Source organism: Vicugna pacos, chromosome 5 (assembly GCF_048564905.1).
Source record: "Vicugna pacos chromosome 5, VicPac4, whole genome shotgun sequence".
Taxonomy (NCBI): domain Eukaryota; kingdom Metazoa; phylum Chordata; class Mammalia; order Artiodactyla; family Camelidae; genus Vicugna; species Vicugna pacos.
Genome location: NC_132991.1, coordinates 92,472,692 through 92,492,322, shown reverse-complemented (window position 1 = coordinate 92,492,322; position 19,631 = coordinate 92,472,692). Strand labels below are relative to the sequence as shown.

Genomic DNA, 19,631 nt, shown 5'->3' with positions numbered 1-19,631 from the left:
TTGTTTTCCTTCCCCCTCACCCTGCCCCTTCCTGTCACCGGGATTTCAGCAGCAGGGATGACAGGATCTGCATTTAGTGGCCACCGGGTGACACCTCTGGGGCCACCCCTGGACACTGACCGCCGTCCAGGACCGGGGGACCATGCGGCGGACCAGAGCCGCTCCATCACCCTCCGGGCAGTCCTGTCCTCCCACCCAGACCCCCCCGGAGGCAAGGACCACACACAAACCCATGGGCGCACATCACAAGCTAGCGATGAGCCCCACTCAGAGCCAGGGTGACTTCTACTAAAGAAAATCAGACTGAATTCAGCCACCTCCCTCGGAAGCCAGGCATCCAAGTGGGTCACAGAGCGAGGCTGGGGATGGAGGGACCCCCTTCGTGAGACGGCAGGCGTTTCCCAAAATACAAACTGCGTGACTGCACAGTGACAATGTGAATGCGGCAGAGAGGAGCTCCTGTACAAGCAACAGCAGAGCCTGCAGCTGCTTTTTCACTCAAGCAGATGACCCCTCAACCCAGTCGTCAGCACAGACATCACACACGCCGTGGCAACCGTTTGTTAAAATGCATGTGAGCGGGGTGTCTGAGCCCGGAAGCCAGATCGAACACATCAGGTAAACTGTGAGACGGTTTTTATTTCTCCGTCAGTCATCCATTAGTCTTCTGCAGGGGAGCTCCGTCTTTTCTCCCCTGACTAACACTTTTAAACGTGTTCTCCTTGGAGCACTCTGTTCTTGCTTCCTTCTAGCTGTCCTTCTACCTGTCCAGCGACAGCTCACACACCTGGCTGAGAGGCTGCCCCTGTGAGAGCTGGTTTCTTTGCAAGCTACACTCTGCCCCTAGGAAATCTCATGCACGGCCCTGACCAGCTCTCCCTGGCCCGCAGGTAGCTCATTCTCACCCTGTTCAGACCGAGCGTGCTCCTGTTCCCCATCACACCCACAGCGGACTTCCTCCAGCAGCACTGCCATACTGGTGACAGCTGTCGCTAAGCACAGTGTCCTCAGCCCCCAGAGCCTCAGCGCCCGCTGGGCCCAGAAGATCCCCCTCCTATTGCCACCCCTCGCCCAGGCGGCATCTCCTCATCAGCTTAAGCACCCCCAGCTCTGGACCTGCTCTGTCCAGTAGGGTCACCACAAGCCCTGTGTGACAAGTGAGGACTCCACCTGTGGTCGGTTCTGAGATTTGCTGTAGGTGGAAACCACACACCAGATTTTGAAGGCATAGTAGGGAAAAAAAGATAAGTTTTTCTATTGGTTACCTGTTGAAATGATTACTTTTGGAATAGACTTGGTTAAACAAAGTATTATTAAATTTAATATCGCTTTTAAAAAACTCTTTCTAACACGAATACCAAGAGAAGAGTGATTGTATATGTGGTTCACATTCTGTTGTGCTCTGACCGTGCTGCCCCGACCGTGGCCGATGTCCCCTGCCGCCGGGTGTCCACAGCACCAACTTCACCGGGGCAGGGACCACTCCCATCAGGCCCACGTTTCTTTCCTGAAAGCTGGCAAACAACAAATATTCAAAAAATGCTTGTTGAACAAATGAACAAATAACTGAATGATATAACCATCACCATGAATGGTAAGCGGTTTCATGGAGAGAAAATAATTGTGCAAGGTAACAGGACCAGTGAGGAGTGAAGACCAAATTTGGAACCAAATTGTCTTTAGGTTCCGATCCTTTTCCCCCCTGGGACTGCACCAAGGACCTCGTGCAGACTAAGCTAGACCCTCCCCCACGGCCTGTCATTGGGACCATGTGCCTACGCCTTGCACGACACAGCAAAGTTGACTAGAAATAGCACACTCGTAAAGAGATCTCATCACAGACCAAATCAATACACGTAAGTCTGCCTGCGCACATTCTAAGTGCAAACTGCTACCTTGGCATAAAGAAAACACCGCTCAGGGCCTGCCCCCGGGGTTCCTCTGTCTGTTTCGGAAGTTAAGATGCAGGCACGGGTGGAGGAAGGCCGTTCAAACCTGGACGCGAGCTTCTACTGGAGAAACCAGAGGAGGGAACGATTACTCACTTTGCTCCTGGTTAAGAAGAGAAGAAGGTTGACACACACAGCCATGTGTCAGCTTTCAGCCAAGACCCAACGCAGGGGAGGTGCCTGGCGGGCGGGCTGCCCCGCCTCCACCCTCTCCAGCACCTGAGTGGAGAGCCCCAAGCTTCTCAGCACAGGCAGCCTCTGCTGTGATGGGAACCTGCACAGACAGGAACCCCCTGGCTGACCCTCATCTCCAGAAACACTCCATGTGCCGTTTTTTTTTTTTTTTAATGAGCAGCACAAATGTTTCCTTCCACAACTGTCTACTATCCCCACAATGCCAATGACGACTACTAGCATTATTACGCCTACTTAATTTCTTGGAAACAGTACTATTGTGAACTGACAAGAAGATGAGAGAGAAAGAGAGAGCTTGAGATTGTGTTTTCAGAAAAACAGAGCGAACCTAGTCAGGGCCACCTACTGAGGCTGCATGCGCTCGGGGACAGCAGCACGCAGCACATGCTCGTGCGCTAGTTTCCATTTCAGTCACCTATCAGGTGCTCTGTTACCAGGCCACCCGAGCGGAAGGGGGTGCTCCTGCTCTTGGTCTTTGTCTAACAGAGTGAGTTCCAACAAAGATTCCGGGCCACCCAGGAGGCAAGATGCAAAATGATTCTCTTTCTCCCAAGTGGTCCTGTTGTCTGACATCCAGGATGTCAGGTGGAACATTTCCATCAATTCCAGCATCTTCTCCACCATTTTCATTTGAGGAAATGTCAGGTTGCTGAAAATCGTGATCAAACGGCTATATGTGCCAGATAAAGGGTCATTTACAGGATTATTCTCTTGGTAAGCAGGAGCCCGTGTACCCGCTAGACCACCAGCTGCCCACCAGGGACACCAGTGGGTCCTTCCACAGACAATCATCGGCTCATCTGTCTTAGAGTATTTGGGACCAAGGAGGGGGAAGACAGCTGTCAGCATACACACTGCCAAATCACAGGCAGGGGCTGCCCTGCTGAATGTACACAGTGTGTGTTGAGGACAGATGACAGTGACCGTGGGACAGCTTGGATGTACTTCTTTTCTACCAAACACCCTCTACAAACATTCTCTCTGCTCCAATTGAGGGGGAAAAACAGAGACAGACTGCCGTTGTCATCAACGAGAAATGTGTTCCCTAATTATGGAGCAAAAATCAAGGGCCACCAATCACACCTCATGAGTATAAAAGCTCTGTCTAAAATTCTCAGCAGCTGTCCAAAATGTGCTTACAGAAATGTCTACGTTAAAAGGAAAAGACTATACCTTATTTTCACTCCAAAGTCCTCAAATACCAAAATTTAAAATATCAAAGGATGGTGTTCACCAAATCCTGATTCATCACATTCAGAAAAAAAAAAAAAAAGACTCCAGTGATGTCGCTCTAGAAGTTGACTGTTAATCAGGACAATTTAATGATGAAACACTGCGAATACGGTGTCAGCAAGTTAAAAATGGCCTTGTTGTTTCAATACAAGAATCAGTTAGTATATACTATATATAAAGTATTGTATTTCATGCCCCATTTACTGTAACATATTAGTGGGTTCAATCATCAAGTAACAACTGTTTCCTTGCCGGGTTCAGATTCTGGGGTGGGGTGGGGAGTCTGCAGTGGGAGAAAAGCCGTGGGGGTCCAGGGGGGCATACGCACGTACAGAGATCCGGACCTGCTCCTTTTATGGACCCATCAACAATATTAAATAATTGCACATCTAGAGTCCAGCAAGTAAGACAGTCTTAGAGAATGCTTATTTTTTTAATGCAAACGACTGAGACGTTATCAAACGTGTTCTTCTTCATTTAATTATTCAAGATTACTCAGAAGGCAGACGAGACAGCAGAGCCTTCTTGCAATTATCGGATTGATTCACTTCACTATCAAAATGTCAGAAATATTTATTAGGAAAAACAGACTACAAAAACTACCACCTCTCTGCAAAGCAAAACGCTGTACAATCTTTATGAACCATTTGCAATCCTTGGTCACTTTTTTTAAAAAAAAAATCCCAAACTGAGAATAAGACGGGATATTTCACTTGTTGAATGTCTCTCTGATTTAACGCTGTCCTAGATACCACCCTGTTTATCTAGGATATGAGACTGGAAGGTATGGGGAGGCAGTGGTGACTGGAAATTGATGCGATTAGAAAGAGCTCGCTCTTATACTGAATCCATAAATGGTCTCCTGGAAGAAAAAACAAGGAACAACCACCCCTGGTTTCAGGTTGGTTAAGAGGTTGAAGGCTGAGCCTTCACAGAATGACTTCCAACAGAGCACAAAACTGTATTTCTCTTTTTGCCTTGGGTGCCAGGATGCTCAGAAATAGTCATGCTTTACTGAGTGTAGGTTTTCTGGTAAATTGCCTTTTCCTTTATTGCCTGGCAATTAACTTTTTATTGTTTTCATGAATGTCTGGGTTTCCTTTAGCATAAGATGAAGTTGAAAGAAGAAGAAAAACAGTTGAGAGGAAGGTTTAGCCTCAAAACTCAGGGCATAAGAAAGCAATTAAGAGACTGGTTTGGGAGGGGAAGGGAGCCCATGTGGTTGCTGATCCCAGTCTGGTTCCTCCTGGAGCGGCTCCCAGGGCAGCCGCACCACCTCTGCCCAGTGGTGGACGCATCAGCTCGCAGGTGTCGGACCTGAGCTGCCCTTGAATCTGTTTGTTACTTCTTGCTGCCAAAAGAGGCACCACGCCAGGGTGGAGGCAATTCGGTCTTTGAAGTCCTTACAGCGCTGCGAGGGGCAGGCTCTTCAGACAATAGTTCAGAACTTGTTCAGCAAAGCTTGATTTTTTTTTTTCCTTCAAAGGTTGAAATTTGTTCTACAGATAAAAGTAATGCCTTCAGGGAAAATAACTGTAAGGCATTCCTGACGAATTCAAGTCCATCTGAGCATCAAGCTACTAATGTGCCAAGGTACAGTCAGCTAAGAAAATACAGTTTAAAAAGCGAAACCAGAACTTAGGGGGAAAAAAAAAACTGCTCAGAAAAAATAAGGTCTGATGCTACTTGTTTTTACTTAAAAGGTGGTAGACCCAAGAACGTACACATTTATTGAGGTAACATATTTCCATTTGTTTTCAAATTTTTTTTTTAGTTTTTTTTTGGGGGGGTGGGCAGTGGGAGGTAATTATATTTACTTATTTTTAGAGGAGGTACCGGGGTATTGAACCCAGGACCTCATGCATGCTAAGCACGTGCTCTACCACTTGAGCGCTACCCTCTGCAACATATTCCCATTTTGAAAGAAGCGGGAAGGAAAAAGAGAGGGTTGGAGATCTTAGGATGCAGGCTCTAACAGGGCAATACCAGCTTTTCCTCTCCGAGAACAGAGAAAGGGTCTCTGCCTTGGCCAATCATTCCTCCAATTTAACTTCTAAAACTTCTCATGGGTGGAGAGGGAGTTAATAAAAGAAACAATATGTATAACAAAATGCAAGGTGCCCAGAGTACGGCTAATGGAATTTGATGCTGGCTTTAATTTTAATGAAGAAAGTTGCCAGTAGCAACAGAACTGTCAGCCGCCGCTGAGCGCCATTAATAAAGACGGAGAGGCATCAGAGCCCGGCATCAGTACAAAAGGTTCCCCTCGCTCCATGCTGTGCTAAATTGGCTGCCCAATTTTTCTTAAGTGTCCATTCTATTTAGAAGACAATTTATTAATTTTTGCCATTTATTGTCAGTTGACAGGCCATCATTTTGGAGCCCGAATTTTAGATGAAAACTAATTGAAAAGACTGGCAGTATTTATGAGGGGTATTATTTGTCAATTACAGCACAAATACTCCTTGCTACCACCGACTCGGACGCCCCTGCTCCTCGGGTGTGAGGACTGGTACTGCTGGCATTAAAATATGAGTAAGTCTCTCCCAGCTCATCAGCTCATCAATTTCAGAGGCATGAGGGGAAACCACCTTCACGTTAGAGGGACCTTTCATGGTGGATGGATATGCTGTAACTTTTGACAAAGGGGAAGAACACATCAAGTAATTGTGCACACAAAGTATAATTCACTGTGAAATAATTCATATTCATTACTTCCTATCATCTCTGGAGAAGAGTCATAGTAACTACTTAAACGATCTGCTTTTATAATTTTATACAGTTTTAAAATAATTTCCCCAAAACTGCTATATTTTAAACAAATTCAAGTAGATGTATATGCCCTGTCTGTCAATTTTCCAATTTATTTTCATTTAAAAAAACTGAACTACAGTCAGCTTATAATGTGTCAATTTTTGGTGGACAGCATAATGTTTCAGTCTCAATTTACCAACTTGAAGGCTCAATGTCTTAAAGAAAAAAACAACACTAAGCCTTACCTTTTATAAGGAAAAATTCTTTTAATCAGTAAAAAGCCCTTCAGAACCTTGCAGCTAAAAAGTTTGATCAATTCATGTTATGTTCACATCCTGCAGCATTATCTTTTCAGGTTTTAACTAATGTTTCCAAAACCTTGGATAACATATGCTGGAACAATGAACAGAATAATTTGCGTACCAACTAAAGAAAAATTAAATGAGTAGTAATTTTACATGCCCAACTTATGTTTCCTTTCTGTACTAATGTTGCTGATGGAATTTGTTCAAGATTGCTATAAGGTTTTAGCCATTAAGATAAGCATTTTACCCAAATGGCAATACTAAATTAAACGACGTACAGCCACAGCGTCTTGTCAATTACCTGGTCCTCCGCCAGAGAAACGACAAGTCCCTGGTATTGCCCAGGCAGCCATGCGGAGGGCAGTTACATTTGCCTAATACATTCAAGCATCCAAACAAACAAACAAAAAAACGTGGCACAGATCAAAAGGGGTATTTCAGGATGGACTTTGGCAGACTTCTGGGTTCTTCAGTGCTTTTAACTGGAAAAGCTTTCTTTGTACCAAAAGCAATTCCCAAATGACTTCTGGGCTGAATTCTCGGAAATCAGTTACAGGCACCCACAGAACATGCTTGTCTTGGTCTTTCCTTACCAGTGACTGACCTTGTATTTGCCGCCATCCCAAAGCCGGCAGGCAGGTGGAGGGGGGCCCTTTGTCATTCATGTATGGTGCACCCGTGGAGAGATGGGTGATGTGTGGGTGACACTCAAGCTATGTTTGTGTGCACATCCACTTTTGCAGTTTCTGTTTTAAAGTAAAAGCTGCAGCCAGGGTGGTATGTTCCTCCCCGGATGTGCTTCGAGCAATCGAGGAGGGATGGGGACAGGAGGGGGAAGGGGCCATGGCCAAGGTCCCCAGGTGATGCTCAGAAAAGCTCCAAGGAGCAGCACCCCAGGCATGCACCGCCTCTCCATGGAGCTACTGACGGGGGGCTCGGGACCTGGGTGGGCTCCAAGGGGGGCACTTTGCAAGGAACACTGGTTCCCATGTAAACCAACTGGGACCCATTACATAGGGTGTGATGGAGCTCGTGCATCTTTCTGCTTGTCTGCAGCAGCGTCCTGGATGAGGCCTAACCAGACTATGGGACAGGAACCAAGCAGCTTCTCATGGCCTGAGCCGACCCATACTTACAAGAGGTCTTCAAGGCTCAGCCTCAAGCAGGCAGCATGTCTGAGGCAGCTCTCCTTCCAGTTCTGTTGAAGTAACTGACATGCATCACTAAGTTTAAGGCATACACCATGATGGCTTAATTTACAGATATCGTGACATGATGACCACAGTAGATTTGGCTGATGCCCATCTTCTCAGAGAGACAGAATAAAAAGAAAAGAAAACACGGGGAAAAAAGATTTCTCTGGCATGAGAACTCCGAGGGTTCACTCTGCACCATGAGCCCTCACGCCAGACAGCAGAGGGGCTGGGCCGTCACACTGCTCATTACATCCCTCGTGCTTACTTAGCTCACAAATGAGTGACTGGGAGTCCGCACCTTCCCACCACCTTCCTCCAGCTCCTCCTCCCCCCACCTTCCGCCTCTGGTCACCACGAATCTGCTCTCCTTCTGTGCAAGTCTGGTTTATTGTCTCGTTTGGTTTTCTTTAGATTCCACATACAAGAGAAGAGCTGAGAAGCAACGGCGGCCCTGGCAGGGATGTTTACTGGTGGCTGTCCTGCTCTCGCCCCTCTTCTATCTCTGCCTGTGTACACCGGGCCAGCAGGTGCCCTGGGTCAAGGCCACTGCTTCGCTGGTGCACGTCGAGTCCCCGAGTCATGAGGGCAGGGCCAGTGCTGGACTGGAAGGCGGCCCATGTCAGGGTGCTCCCCAGTGAGTGCCACGGGGGGCCCTCGTCTGAGGCCACTGCTGGCTGCCACACGGAAAGGACAGGAGAGCCTGGGCTTCAGCACAGGGAGCCCGAGATCACGCGGGGCCTGAACCCAAAAGGGTTCAGAGCTGGGGGGTGCCTGCTGGTGTCACAGCATGGGGTCACCCCTCTGCTTCCTTGCTGGGCCAGGTGAGGTGCATTTTCTCCTGGACACACGATCCAAATCACCTGGGTGAGCCACTGGGGGCGGGGACGAAGCTAAGGGAAGGAGCTGGAGCCTCAGCAATGCAGGATTAAGATGCAAATTTAAAATCCAGTGCTTCTGAGCCAGGGCTGGCCTCTGGGGAGCGCAGCAGTCTCTGCTTCCAGAGTCCCCAAGGGTAAGACGCCCACTTCTCGGCAGCGTGAAGACCGAGGCTGTTTGCTCCCTCCCCCAGTGCCTGGTCGCCCACTCGCTGAAGAGCCGCCCGTCCCCCGGGTCGTGGAGACGAGAGGAGGCGGTGTGCGTAGACGTGCACTGACAAGAGAAAACCCCGAAGTTCAGGGCAATGAGTCTAAAGGAGAGGAAGATAGATGCGCTGTTTGTACTGAAACCTGGAATCACTCCATTTGTAATTCAGCATAACTCAGTGTTGTTTGTTTTTTTTTAACTATAGTTGATTTACAATGTTGTGATCAACTTTTGAAACTCAAAAATATATCCCAGATAAAATACGCTGAGAATTAGGTTTGAAAAATGATAAAGCTGCAATTGACTTAATAATGAAGTCTAGAAAGTCCTGATGCTGTTTAAACGAAGGAGCAAAGCGCACTGAGCATTTCAGGCAACGTCTCCTTCTGAGTAAATACACGAGTGATCCTGTGATGCCTGCCAAACCACCATGATCCCCCGGCAGAGCCGCGCCACCGTTCTCCGGGACCATTGCTGCCTGTCCGCCCCCCACCGATAACCAGACCTCAGTCTCCTGCGTCAGCAGCGCCAGTGTCTCCATGGTGAGCCTGAGAACTCCGATTTGTGGAGCATCACAAAGGAACGCCCGCATCCTCTCTTCCTTTAAACCTTCCCTGCTTTTCTTTTCCCTTACACAATTAGGTAAGAATCCATTCGTCAGCCTAGTTTAAAATAAATGATGTTGAGATTTCAGAAGTAACATACGGAAAAGAACTGAAAACTTTCCCTCTGACGCGTCCTCTCACGACGAGCACGTCACAACGTGAGAGCTGGCCACCGTCCTGGGCTAGAGCAGAGGACGTGAGCTAAATGTGCAGGCATCAGAACTGTTCACAGACCAGCTCCAAAACCAAGGAAGCCTAGAGAGCAGTTTCCTGTAATCTGCTCCATCAACTTCTACATGAAAAACGTAGTAAGAAAGTAAAGCAGGGGGCAACCAGCCATCTCTGAAACTGACCATGAGACCACGTGTCAATCACTCATTCAACGCGATGACCGACAGCTTAACAGATGATGCAAGTAAAGCTCGGGCCAGTTAAGACACCTCCCTAAAGGCAGAAGCGGCAGGGCCAGGCACCGAGCTGGCCTCGATCCCAAGCCCTCTGTGCCCACAGCCGCGTCTTGCGGCCCCGAGCTAACTCCCTGGCGTGGAGTCTGGCTGTGGCCGTGGCTGCATCGCCGTCAGCTGCCGCAGGGTCAGCGGATGGCTGGGCAGTGACAACCGCCGCTGAGGGTGGAATGAGGAAGCACCGGGCCTCACGTCTGTGAAGGAGGCACAACTGGCTGGGACGTGGAGGTGGGACAGAGCGGCTCCTCTGAGGCCACCTGGAAAACGGACACCACGCCCCGCCTCAGGGGGTGGGCAGGAGGGAGGCGGGAGCCACCCTCTCCGCCTTGTGCCTCGTGGTCTGCCGACGGGGCTGGGAGGCAGAATTCATAAAGAAGACACGGAACGTGGTCCCTGCTGCGCAACGTTCTCCGCCTGTCCACCTTGACCAAGGACGGGGCCTCAACCGTCTCAGCTGTGACGGCCACGAGGCTTGACCGTAAGGGTTTTCACGGCTTTCCTACTGGCTCTGTTGGAGGTGACCCCAGGAATTCTGGAAGACAAGGTAACTGCTCCGTAGAGCAGCTCCACTTTCTCCCGCTGAGTAATCTGGATTCCGCATCTCGGCCTCAATCATTCCCGTGAGCCTCTGCATCTCACTCCTTTCTCTTTCCCCCAAAGAAAGCCCCGAACTGGCGTATCTACCGAAGGTACTTGCTTCGTTAAATAATGGGAGTCAGCGGGCACAGCTCGACTACAGCAGCCAGTGTTTCTATACTCGGAGGTGAAGAAGAGAATCGGAGTTTCCCAGGAATTTCTGCTAATAACATTATTTCCCAAATTAATCCTGAAAGTCACTGACGTTTATTTCCTACCGAACCCAAACCAACCAGCCACCATCCTATCTCCCATCATGTCAGTCTGTGGGCTCCTCATTTTACTCCCCACAAAAATGAATGTGTTTGTTCTAGAAATTTCAGCACTTGTAAACGCACTTATCATACTTTGCTCCCTAAATGAGGTTGAATAATACATTCGGCCTGATTAAATTTTCATTAACACTCAGAATCATTCTTCAGTCATATTGCCTGTAAAACATTCTGGCTTTGGAGTCCCCCAGTAATTACCAGAGGGTCTTGCAAAGTGATACCTAGTGATGCAAAGAAAAACAAAATTGTCTCCTGGACGATCTAAGACAGATAACAACTGCGGACGGAAAGAAAGATCACATCCTCTTATTTGCCACCTCCCTGGGGGACTGAGCGATTTATCTGTACCTGCCTGGGGGTTAATTAGGAAGAAACAACTAACACCACAAGGAAGTTGACATTACAGGTTCAAGGTATTTCTAATTCAGTATCAGAAGCAGTGAGAAAGTCACAACCTTGTTCCTTAAAAAAATCCCTCCCTTCACTTGCCTGTTAACACAAGATTTCTAACCTTTAAACAGAGAAGGGGGAAGGTTTTTCCCTGTACAGTCTGTAAAATGCAGCAAAGACAGATCCCTTTAGACAATGTTTGATTTTAATGCCTTACATGTGTACAATTGCTCGTGCTCCGAACACGCAAAGCTTCAATAACCGGGGGGGGGAGGATAAAGAAGAGGAGGAAAGTCCTTGCGGGAAGAGTCGGCACCCTCACTGACTTCCCTCCTTTGTGGGGTGGATCGCCCGGCTATAGGAATTAAGGGGTCTTTTGTAAGTTGCCCAACTTGGTGCAGAGTTCCATCTCCCCGCCTCTACCTTCCATAACCTCGTTGTTGGAAGATGTCAAAGGTCCATCAGGGATGCTCGTGAGCTGGGACAAAGAGCGGCCGCCTGCGTGCTATCAGGCCGATCTGAGTCCACCTCTGTGTTCACTCCCACCGCTAATTCATCATGGCCCGGACAGCTGGGCTGATTGCGGGCCTCCCGGCACAATGCGGGGCCGGCTGACCATCCCTGGGCCCTGGCCGGGGGGAGGGCTGCCGGCACGGGCTCCGGCGGCCGGAGATAAGTGCTGGCTGTCAGTGCAAGGACAAAGAAGGGCAGGCCCTGGGGAGAGAAAGGAGATAAAAAGAAATTCTCCACAACTGCTTTATCTGATGAGGGTTATGGCTAATTAATTACAAACTCAATTACCTAACCCTTACTTCAGCAGTCTCTATCCATTAAGAGATAAAACTTGACTGACAGCTAACTTTCTCCTGCCCACACAGGCACCCAGCAGACTGCCTTCCTTCTACGTGCTAACACCCAGTTTCCTAAAACGATCTCCAAAGCCACTCAGACCTGTCGGGCGCTTGTCAGGAGCTGGCCCGGATCAGGCCCCCCACTTCCAGCCCGGGCCCCCTGTCACCTGCTGGGAGGGCCCCGGTCCCACGCGGGGCCCAGCCTGAGAAGGCGACACCCAGACAACAGACAACGGACGTTATGTACACGCGCCCCTGGTCCCTGCGGCATCCTGGGCGGGTCTTTTGATCTGGGTCCTGAGACTGGGGAATGGGCTGCAGGACAGGCCTCCCTCCTCCCGAGCACACCTCCCAGTCAGGACCAGGGGCGGGGCAGCAGGAGGGCTCTGCACAGTTTACATATCAATTTCCACTTCCCCCCGAAATTCTGGACAGGCCTGACCTTCTTTTCAGCTCTGCTCGCACCTCGTTTCAGAGCCGGCAGCAGCTCACAGGCCCGCTTCATCAATAGACTCTATTCAGCGAAGGTTGTTAATCTCTTTCACCCTCTCCGCTTTGCCCACTTTAATGTATTTTCATGTCTATAAGTTCTTTTAATAAGCTGGGAGGGTCTGGGAGAGAAATACTTCAGGTTTCCTTACTGCTCGTCGCCAAAATTGCCGCTGGCGTTCCGCGGCCGAGATGTGCTGGTGGCGCATCCAAACACCGGCTCGCTCTCTGTTCTTCCCAGGAGGCGGCCAGGACCCCCCGGCTTTCCAATCGGCACAGTTTTTTCCACAGAGGGCAGTTGGGACACTTCCCACCCCCCTCTTCCTCGTCCACAGGCTCCTGCACTTGGAGCTCCCGGTGGTCTCCTGGGTGGGAAGCGGAGACCAGGACAGATATCTGGGTGTGGCGCCGAGCCCAGTACACTGCCCCAGGCATCCTGGCCTCCCAAAAGGCTGCAAATGGTTCAAGGTGGGGAGACCGAGGGATGCTGCAGCTGGCAAGGCAATGAGAGCGTGCTCAGCACACCCTGCCTTAAAAACCCCTAAACCAGCATCGTCCCCTCCCCCCTCCAAGGCCGCGCCCGGAGCATCGTGGGGAGGGTGAAGTTTACGGGAAGGACGTGGACCTTCCTCTGCCTTTTCCCGGAGCTGTCCGAGGGTGTTCACCTCTCGTGCCCTCCAAGCCCAAACCCCGCAGCAGTCGTGCAGCCTTTTCCTCCCGGCAGCGAGAGCCAGGGGAACGCTGACACACAGTCAGGACACAGGGCCTGATGGGCGCGGAGCACGGCTGGTGCCAGCATTCCAGGCCAGGCTGGCGCCCAGAGATCCCGGAGGGGCTGGCTGGCGCTCCCGAGGCTGAGCAGCTGGGAGGCCACCTAGAGACCACATCTCCTGGACACAGGAGAGTCCTGTCAGTGCCAGCAAGCCAGCACCGTCTGGGAGGCCCCTCCATGGGGTGTGGGGAGTGGGGGCACTGTGTTTGGTGGGAGAGGCTGGGCTGACTGAAGACGCTGGGTCGGGAACCAGCATTGCCATTGACTTGCCAAACAGCCCCGAGCAGATCAGGCACCCCCTTCCTGCAACAGGCACTGGTCCCCCCAGATGGATGCAGACTTGCAAAGCCACGGGTCCCCTGGAGCGGACCTGACATGAGTGGGCTGTGGGGCAGGCCATGGAACTCCCTGACCTCGCTGGGCCGTCAGCATCTTTCCAAGTCCCGGACAGCCCGGCGCCCATCGCGTAGACAGCATGAAATGAATGTGAATACCCTTGGCAAAGCAGCTTTTGCTCAGGAATACACCGCAGCTATTCCAAGTGGTCCCAGAGTGTTTCTGGTCAAACGCCTTCCTGCCAGCAGCCTCAAGTAAAGAGGAAACAGCTCACCCTCACTTGCCAACGTGGCTGCGGAATGCAAGGTACCCAGGACGACCTCGCTGCAGGGAGACGTGGAGCCCTCGGCGCAGCTGCTGGGGCCCCAGGGAGCCAGGTGAGTCTGCTTAGAACTTGAGAAACGTCACTAATTTTTAAAGTAAGATTAGGAAGAGGGGTAGCAGTTAATAACTGTGGCTACTGGTTTTTCTGTATTGTTCAATTAAAGTGGATTTTTTCACTGCCGGGCCTGAGTTGCTGTCTACACAGGGGAGACCACGTGGGTTCTTCCTCCATGAGTCCCACTCCTTTGGCTCGTGTGCAGCAAACGGTCTGTGTTTTCTTTGAGGCCACGTTATCAACCCACCAGGGCTTGCGACCATCTGTGCATCGTAAAGAGGTACGGCTGAGGGCGGCAGCCCGGGGCTGAGACGCAGAGGTGGGCAGGAGTAGGGGCAGGTGTGCAGGCCCTGTAGGTGAGGGCTGGGGTGATGGGGAAGCTGGCCCTCCTCAGAGCATTAGTACGTCTTAACTTCGTTTCCAGTCGTTGTCCTCCACTAACGAGGGAGAGCAGCGAAGGAGACTGAGGTAGTGAAGCCAGAGGCGGGGGCAGGACAGGTGAGCCGGGAGACAGCATCTCAAGGAAAGAGAGAAGCTGTACGCCACGTGCAACAGGAAGACGGGCACGTCGGGTGCAAGAACACATCTCCTTCCCACCCACGGGTGGGGCAGGAGCTGGGCACGTGGACTGTGAGGCAGAGAAAGACCCGGAGAAGGGAGGGCGAGGGGCCAGGTGAGCCTGCAAACTCCACGCCTGACAGGTAACGCCTGCAGCGGGCAGCTTCCCACCTGGGCTGGCATCCTCAGAGAACAAGGGCACCGTCACGGTGGACTCAGGAAGCCTCTCTCAGCCACACGTCTGTGACGCAATGCAAACCCACGCCGCGGCCCAGCCGGGGAGGGAAGACCCCGATGGGAAACTCAAAGTCAGCTGGCTTCCACCACCACCACCAATCCAACAGAGGAATCACTTTTGAATCTGATTGGAAATGATGAATACTCAGAGAGACATTCAGAAAAAACCGGTTAATTACAGTCATATGTGTCATCATAATTGGCCCTTGTTGGCCAATAGAAGGAAGACATTTGCAACTTTCCCCAGGAAATTATATTCTAAATCCTTCACGAGGTGGACCTCGTCCTTTTTTCTGAGAAAACTTGATGGCGGTCTTTAGTATTCACTGGCATAATTAGGACTGCAGTTAATTTCATTAAATTCTCTTGCTGCTAAATGAAGCAGATTATGAGACATCTTTTATTGCAAGGCGTGAAATTACAGCCTGTCAGCTGCCAATGGTGGGGTGAAACTAATGAATTACAGGGTAAATAACACCAGAATTAACCAGCCAATTTAACATAGCGCCACGGAGCAAAGTCATTTTTACTTAGAGCTTTAAGGAGCAACGTGATGCTGACCAGGGTACCTCTGAAGCACACGTATGAACAGGGAGTCCTGGCCTTTCAGACCCAGCACACGGAGTGGGGCGGCGAGGGGCGGCGAGGGGCGAGGGGGAAGCAGTCACGGATTCGACTCTCAAACGGGAACAGCATTAAGAGCCCAAATGAGGGAAACTCTCCCAAATGTTTACAAGCTGGGGAAGAAGGTAAAGAAATAAATCACCAAGGTACAGCTGTGTTTCTCACTCAATTTGTTGAGAAGATGAGGAAAACTTGAGCCGTGTGCTCTGTTCAGTGGTACCGTTTCACACCCCAAGTAAGCGATCTGGGAAACACACATGGACTTTGAAAACAGCACCTTCCACGTGAATGATCTTATCTCATCCTGAGCCCAAGGAAAGTAGCAAAGGCCAGAATGGCCACGCGCCAAAGGCAGGAAGAAAAGATGATCAGTGTGTTTCTGCACCAGTGTCCTTCCTAAAGCAACACTGTTTTCTGAATGGAAGCCTCTTCCTCAGTTTCCGACTCTGTTAGCAGAACCACCATCCTTACAGGCAGGCACCTAACCTCAAAACCTAAAACCTCATGAAACGTTCCTTTCAGCCTCCAACTGGAAATGCCAGTGGGCCCTGGGGGAGGTCGGCCTGTGCGGGTGCCCACCCCCCGCCCCTCGCCCCTGCACCAGGTTCCCATCACCTTGTTCAACATGTTCGGACTGGGATGGGTCAACCGCTCTGTGGGTGTGGAGAGGGGAAGGCCACAGCCCTGGAGAACCGCGGAACCTCTTCTGACAGGTGTCCTTGCAAACTCTTCTGTTCCATTGGGTTTCCGCGGGGATTCCTACACATTTACGGATGGCTTTCATCAAAAATCTCCTCTGAGTCCTAGAGGCAAATTCCCAACTGCCTCCTTCAGATGACTGGCTCCTGCAGACAGACACACCTTCACACACAATCTCAATAAAACATACAAGTGTGATGGAAAGTAGACTTGAGCGATAGTGAGATGAAAGTTTCTAGGGAAGAGGAGGTGGAATTCAGTCTCGGCAGAGCGGGTGTGCTGGAGGCCCCCAGGCCACCTCCAGGCCGATGACCAGCAGGAAGACTCAGGAATCGGCAGTCACGCTCACAGCCGTGGCCTACTACAGCCGAAGGGTGCGGCTCACAACCAGCAGGGAGGCAAGGCACACGGGGGGGGCATCCAGGTGCGGCCTGCAAGGGGCCCCTCCCAGTGGAGCCACACAGGACCCACTGAGCTCCTCCCCCGATGAGTTGTGACGACACAGCAGGGACGCTCAGGGCAGGTCACGCATGCACCCTCTGCCTGGCACGGGCCCAGATTCCAGGCTCCCCAGAGGAGAGCAGGTGCTCAGCATAAACCATCCTCTGCCCAGTTCAGGGAGTTTGGGGACCCCTCCCCAATTCCCGGACACCAGCCAAGGGCCCTTTTGCAAGCAGGCTACTCCAGGGCCAGCAGTCAGGCCTGCAATGTGAACTCTTTCCTGCAAGCTGGCCAGAAGAAAGGTGGGGAGCGGGCTGGGAGGGAGGTGGGCAGGCAAGGACGTTCCAACGGCGGGAGGCCTGGACACAGGGGAACCAGGACTGAGCCAACACACGGGGCCGGCCTCTCGAAGGGGCAGAGGCTGGACTGGCGTTTAGGGTGGAGGGTGGGCAGGATGAGACGAGGAACATCCCAGGTTCCTGACCGGGGTGACTGTGCATGTCACCGAGACAGACAAGCAGACCTGGGGCTCAAGAAAGGAGGAAAGAGAAGAAAAGGACCCCCACAGATGGGCAGGGCTGGGGCAGCTGGCGGGGGCTGGCCAGGGTCCCGAGGAAGCCCAGGACGATGGTGTGCACGGCTCGCTCGCTCCCCCCACGGGCCGTCTTTCTATCGCGGAGCGTCGGGGACAGCAGACATTTCTGCACCCGTGTCTGTGACCACCTGCGTTCTCTTTGGCTCTGGTGCCCCCTGACATCATCACAAACGTGGTCTGACTCAGGAGGCGGTGGGGTGGGAGGGTGGGGGGGTCACCCCTGCACTCTCCTGATACCTGAGATCTTGGGACCACCCAGCTGTGGGCACCCCTGAGGCTCCCCAACAGCCCGGCCCTTGGGACTAAACGGTCTGGGGCGTGTTTCCTATCCTGTCCGGGCGGCCTGCCTGGCCTGATGCAGGGCCTGTGGCCTGGAGACTGCCTTTTCCACTGCCTCACAACTGAGTCCAGCCAGGGACCCTCCAACAGTCAGTCGTAACTGCTGCCCAGAACAAGAACTGCAGACAGGTGCGGGGGCAGGGGCGGGACAGGTGACCCACTATCGTCGCCCAGTGTGACGGGCGCTGTGATGGTGCTGTGCAGAAGGCCGTGGGAGGAAAGCCAGGAAAGCTTCTGAGGGGAGGCAGCACTGACCCCAGACCTGGGCCCGCAGGACGAGCCAGGTGGAGGCAACGCGGTCAGTAAACACTGTGTGCAAAGGCACAGCACTGAGGGGCACTGAGGCCCGGAGACGTGGGTGGGGGACACGGCTGGGACAGAAGGAGGACAGGGACAGGCCAGGTCAGGCCTGGAGCGCTGTGCCAAGAGGCATGAACTTCTGGCGAAGGCCGGGAGAGGGTCTGAAGCAAAGGCCCACCCTGGCGTCCTGGGAGCTGTTTCCAGCCTGCAGATGCCTTCACGCTGGCCCCTACAAATTTTTCATGTTTTTTGGAATCAGTGGCCAACATTTAAAAATGACAAGATTTGATACACAAACCCAGATTCCTGGCTTCCTTTAAAAACCGGGACCATCTGGGAACAAGGGGGCCAAAGAGTAGGAGGACGCGGATGTAAGTGATGGCCGCTCTCATGTGACCCAGGCCCTTAGCCATCCCCCACCCCAAGCCATCAAATGTGCCCGCTTGGCACCTGTGACGCATTTGTGTTTGTAATTCCTGCATTAAACTTCTTGATTCATTTGGCCACACAGTCCACTGACATGCCGGAGTCAGGTGGAAAGGTCCCGCCAGGAACCGTATTCACGAGACCAAAAAGATCCCAAAGGTTACAGACCCTGGGAGAGTTGGTTGGCTTAAAAACAGAAATCTCCAACTCAGGGCCGGAGGTGCCAAGAGCTGGGAGCTCAGGAAGATGCTGCTGCCTGCTGGATAAGACAGCACAGGAGAAGGAGATTCTGCAGGGACAGGACACCCAGAGGTTTGCAGAGGCAAGTGTGTGCAGGGCGAGGTGCAGGAACCCCAGAGAAGAGAGTGTCATCTCCCAAGAAGGAGGCCTGACAGCATCATTCACGGAGAGGAGTCGGGCTGTGTGAGGGCAGGGCTTCTGTGGAAATGGGAGTGTCATTCACTGGCCCCAGAAAACAGTCCCACTAGGAGAGAGGCCCGATCCGGACGGAGGGGGTCGGTGGGCTGGTGGGGGCATGAGGAGCAATTCTGGAATGTCCTGTAGGAGAGGAAGGGAGAGAGTCCGGTGTGGGTGGGAAAGAGTGGATCCAAGATTGATTCCAACGAGGACGGGGGAGCCAGCTGGTGCCCGGAGCCCGGGGCGGCGAGGAACCTGGGGCATCACCACAGACGAGACGGGTTCTCTTGGCCTTGAAGGGCTCCGCGCTGAGAGCCCAGCAGGGGGGCAGGAGCAGGGCAAACACTTCCACTCAGTCTGCAGACCCACATCCTCAATTTTACACAGAACTTCCCGGGACGAACACACCCTGCGTTTACAGAAGTGACGGGGCGGGAAAGCGTGAATCCATCAGGGGCTGGGTGGGCGATTCCTGCTGGCGCCTCCCAGGGGAAGCCTGCTATGACACATGCCCTTAAACTCACAGGAGTGCAAACTAACTAAACAAACACAGCCACCGCAATCTTTCTGAAGTGTCTCTGGAGGATAAAGTAAGCAGCCCGACCCGATGAACGCTGTGAAGAGTGAGGGTGTAAGCCATCCGTCAGATTACCTGCGACACGCGCCGCGGGTGACGCGGGCACGACCGCTGTGGGCGACTGTCACAGCCCCCACTATCGCTGCTGCGGGTCGGTGCCTCTGTTCACAGCGGGAGGAAACACTAAATTTCGGTGGAGGCGGGTGGAAATAAAGGTGAATCTCCCCCAGCCACATCCTTGGGTCTCCGAATTCCGACTGTGGAGCCTGTGAAGAACTCCTGCTGGAGAGCAGCCCCTCTGCTCTGGACTGTCTTCCAGCCGTAGCAGCTCACGAGCTGGCCTCACTTCCTTGCCCTGGAACATGCGGGTTTTGTACTTGATCTAAGAGACGGAGAAGGCCCAACACCAGGAGAACGTGGAGGAGGGCCACCAAGGAGGACGCTCCAGCCACATGGAGGCACCTTGTACACCTTGTACAAGGGCCATAAGCAGGTACCACTGTCATGGC

At 52.1% G+C, this 19,631-nt stretch overlaps 1 protein-coding gene and 1 long non-coding RNA gene across 7 annotated transcripts in view; one reads left to right on the top strand and one right to left on the bottom strand.

Annotated features, from left to right (window-relative positions):
• AGAP1 (ArfGAP with GTPase domain, ankyrin repeat and PH domain 1) overlaps positions 1-19,631 on the bottom strand; it is a 510,942-nt gene that overhangs the window by 208,101 nt on the left and 283,210 nt on the right. The window contains exon 10 of one of the 6 annotated variants that reach the window (XM_072961887.1): positions 11,268-11,796. The exons of the other annotated variants lie outside the window; for them this stretch is intronic. Coding sequence (XP_072817988.1) covers positions 11,533-11,796 — 264 coding nt within the window. The 3' untranslated portion in view covers positions 11,268-11,532. Of the gene's footprint in view, positions 1-11,267; positions 11,797-19,631 lie in introns of those variants that run through there. 6 annotated transcript variants of the gene reach the window in all.
• LOC140696504 (uncharacterized) lies at positions 9,309-10,831 on the top strand. Its single transcript, XR_012072956.1, has 2 exons — positions 9,309-10,328; positions 10,445-10,831. It is a non-coding gene; the product is annotated as an uncharacterized lncRNA (long non-coding RNA).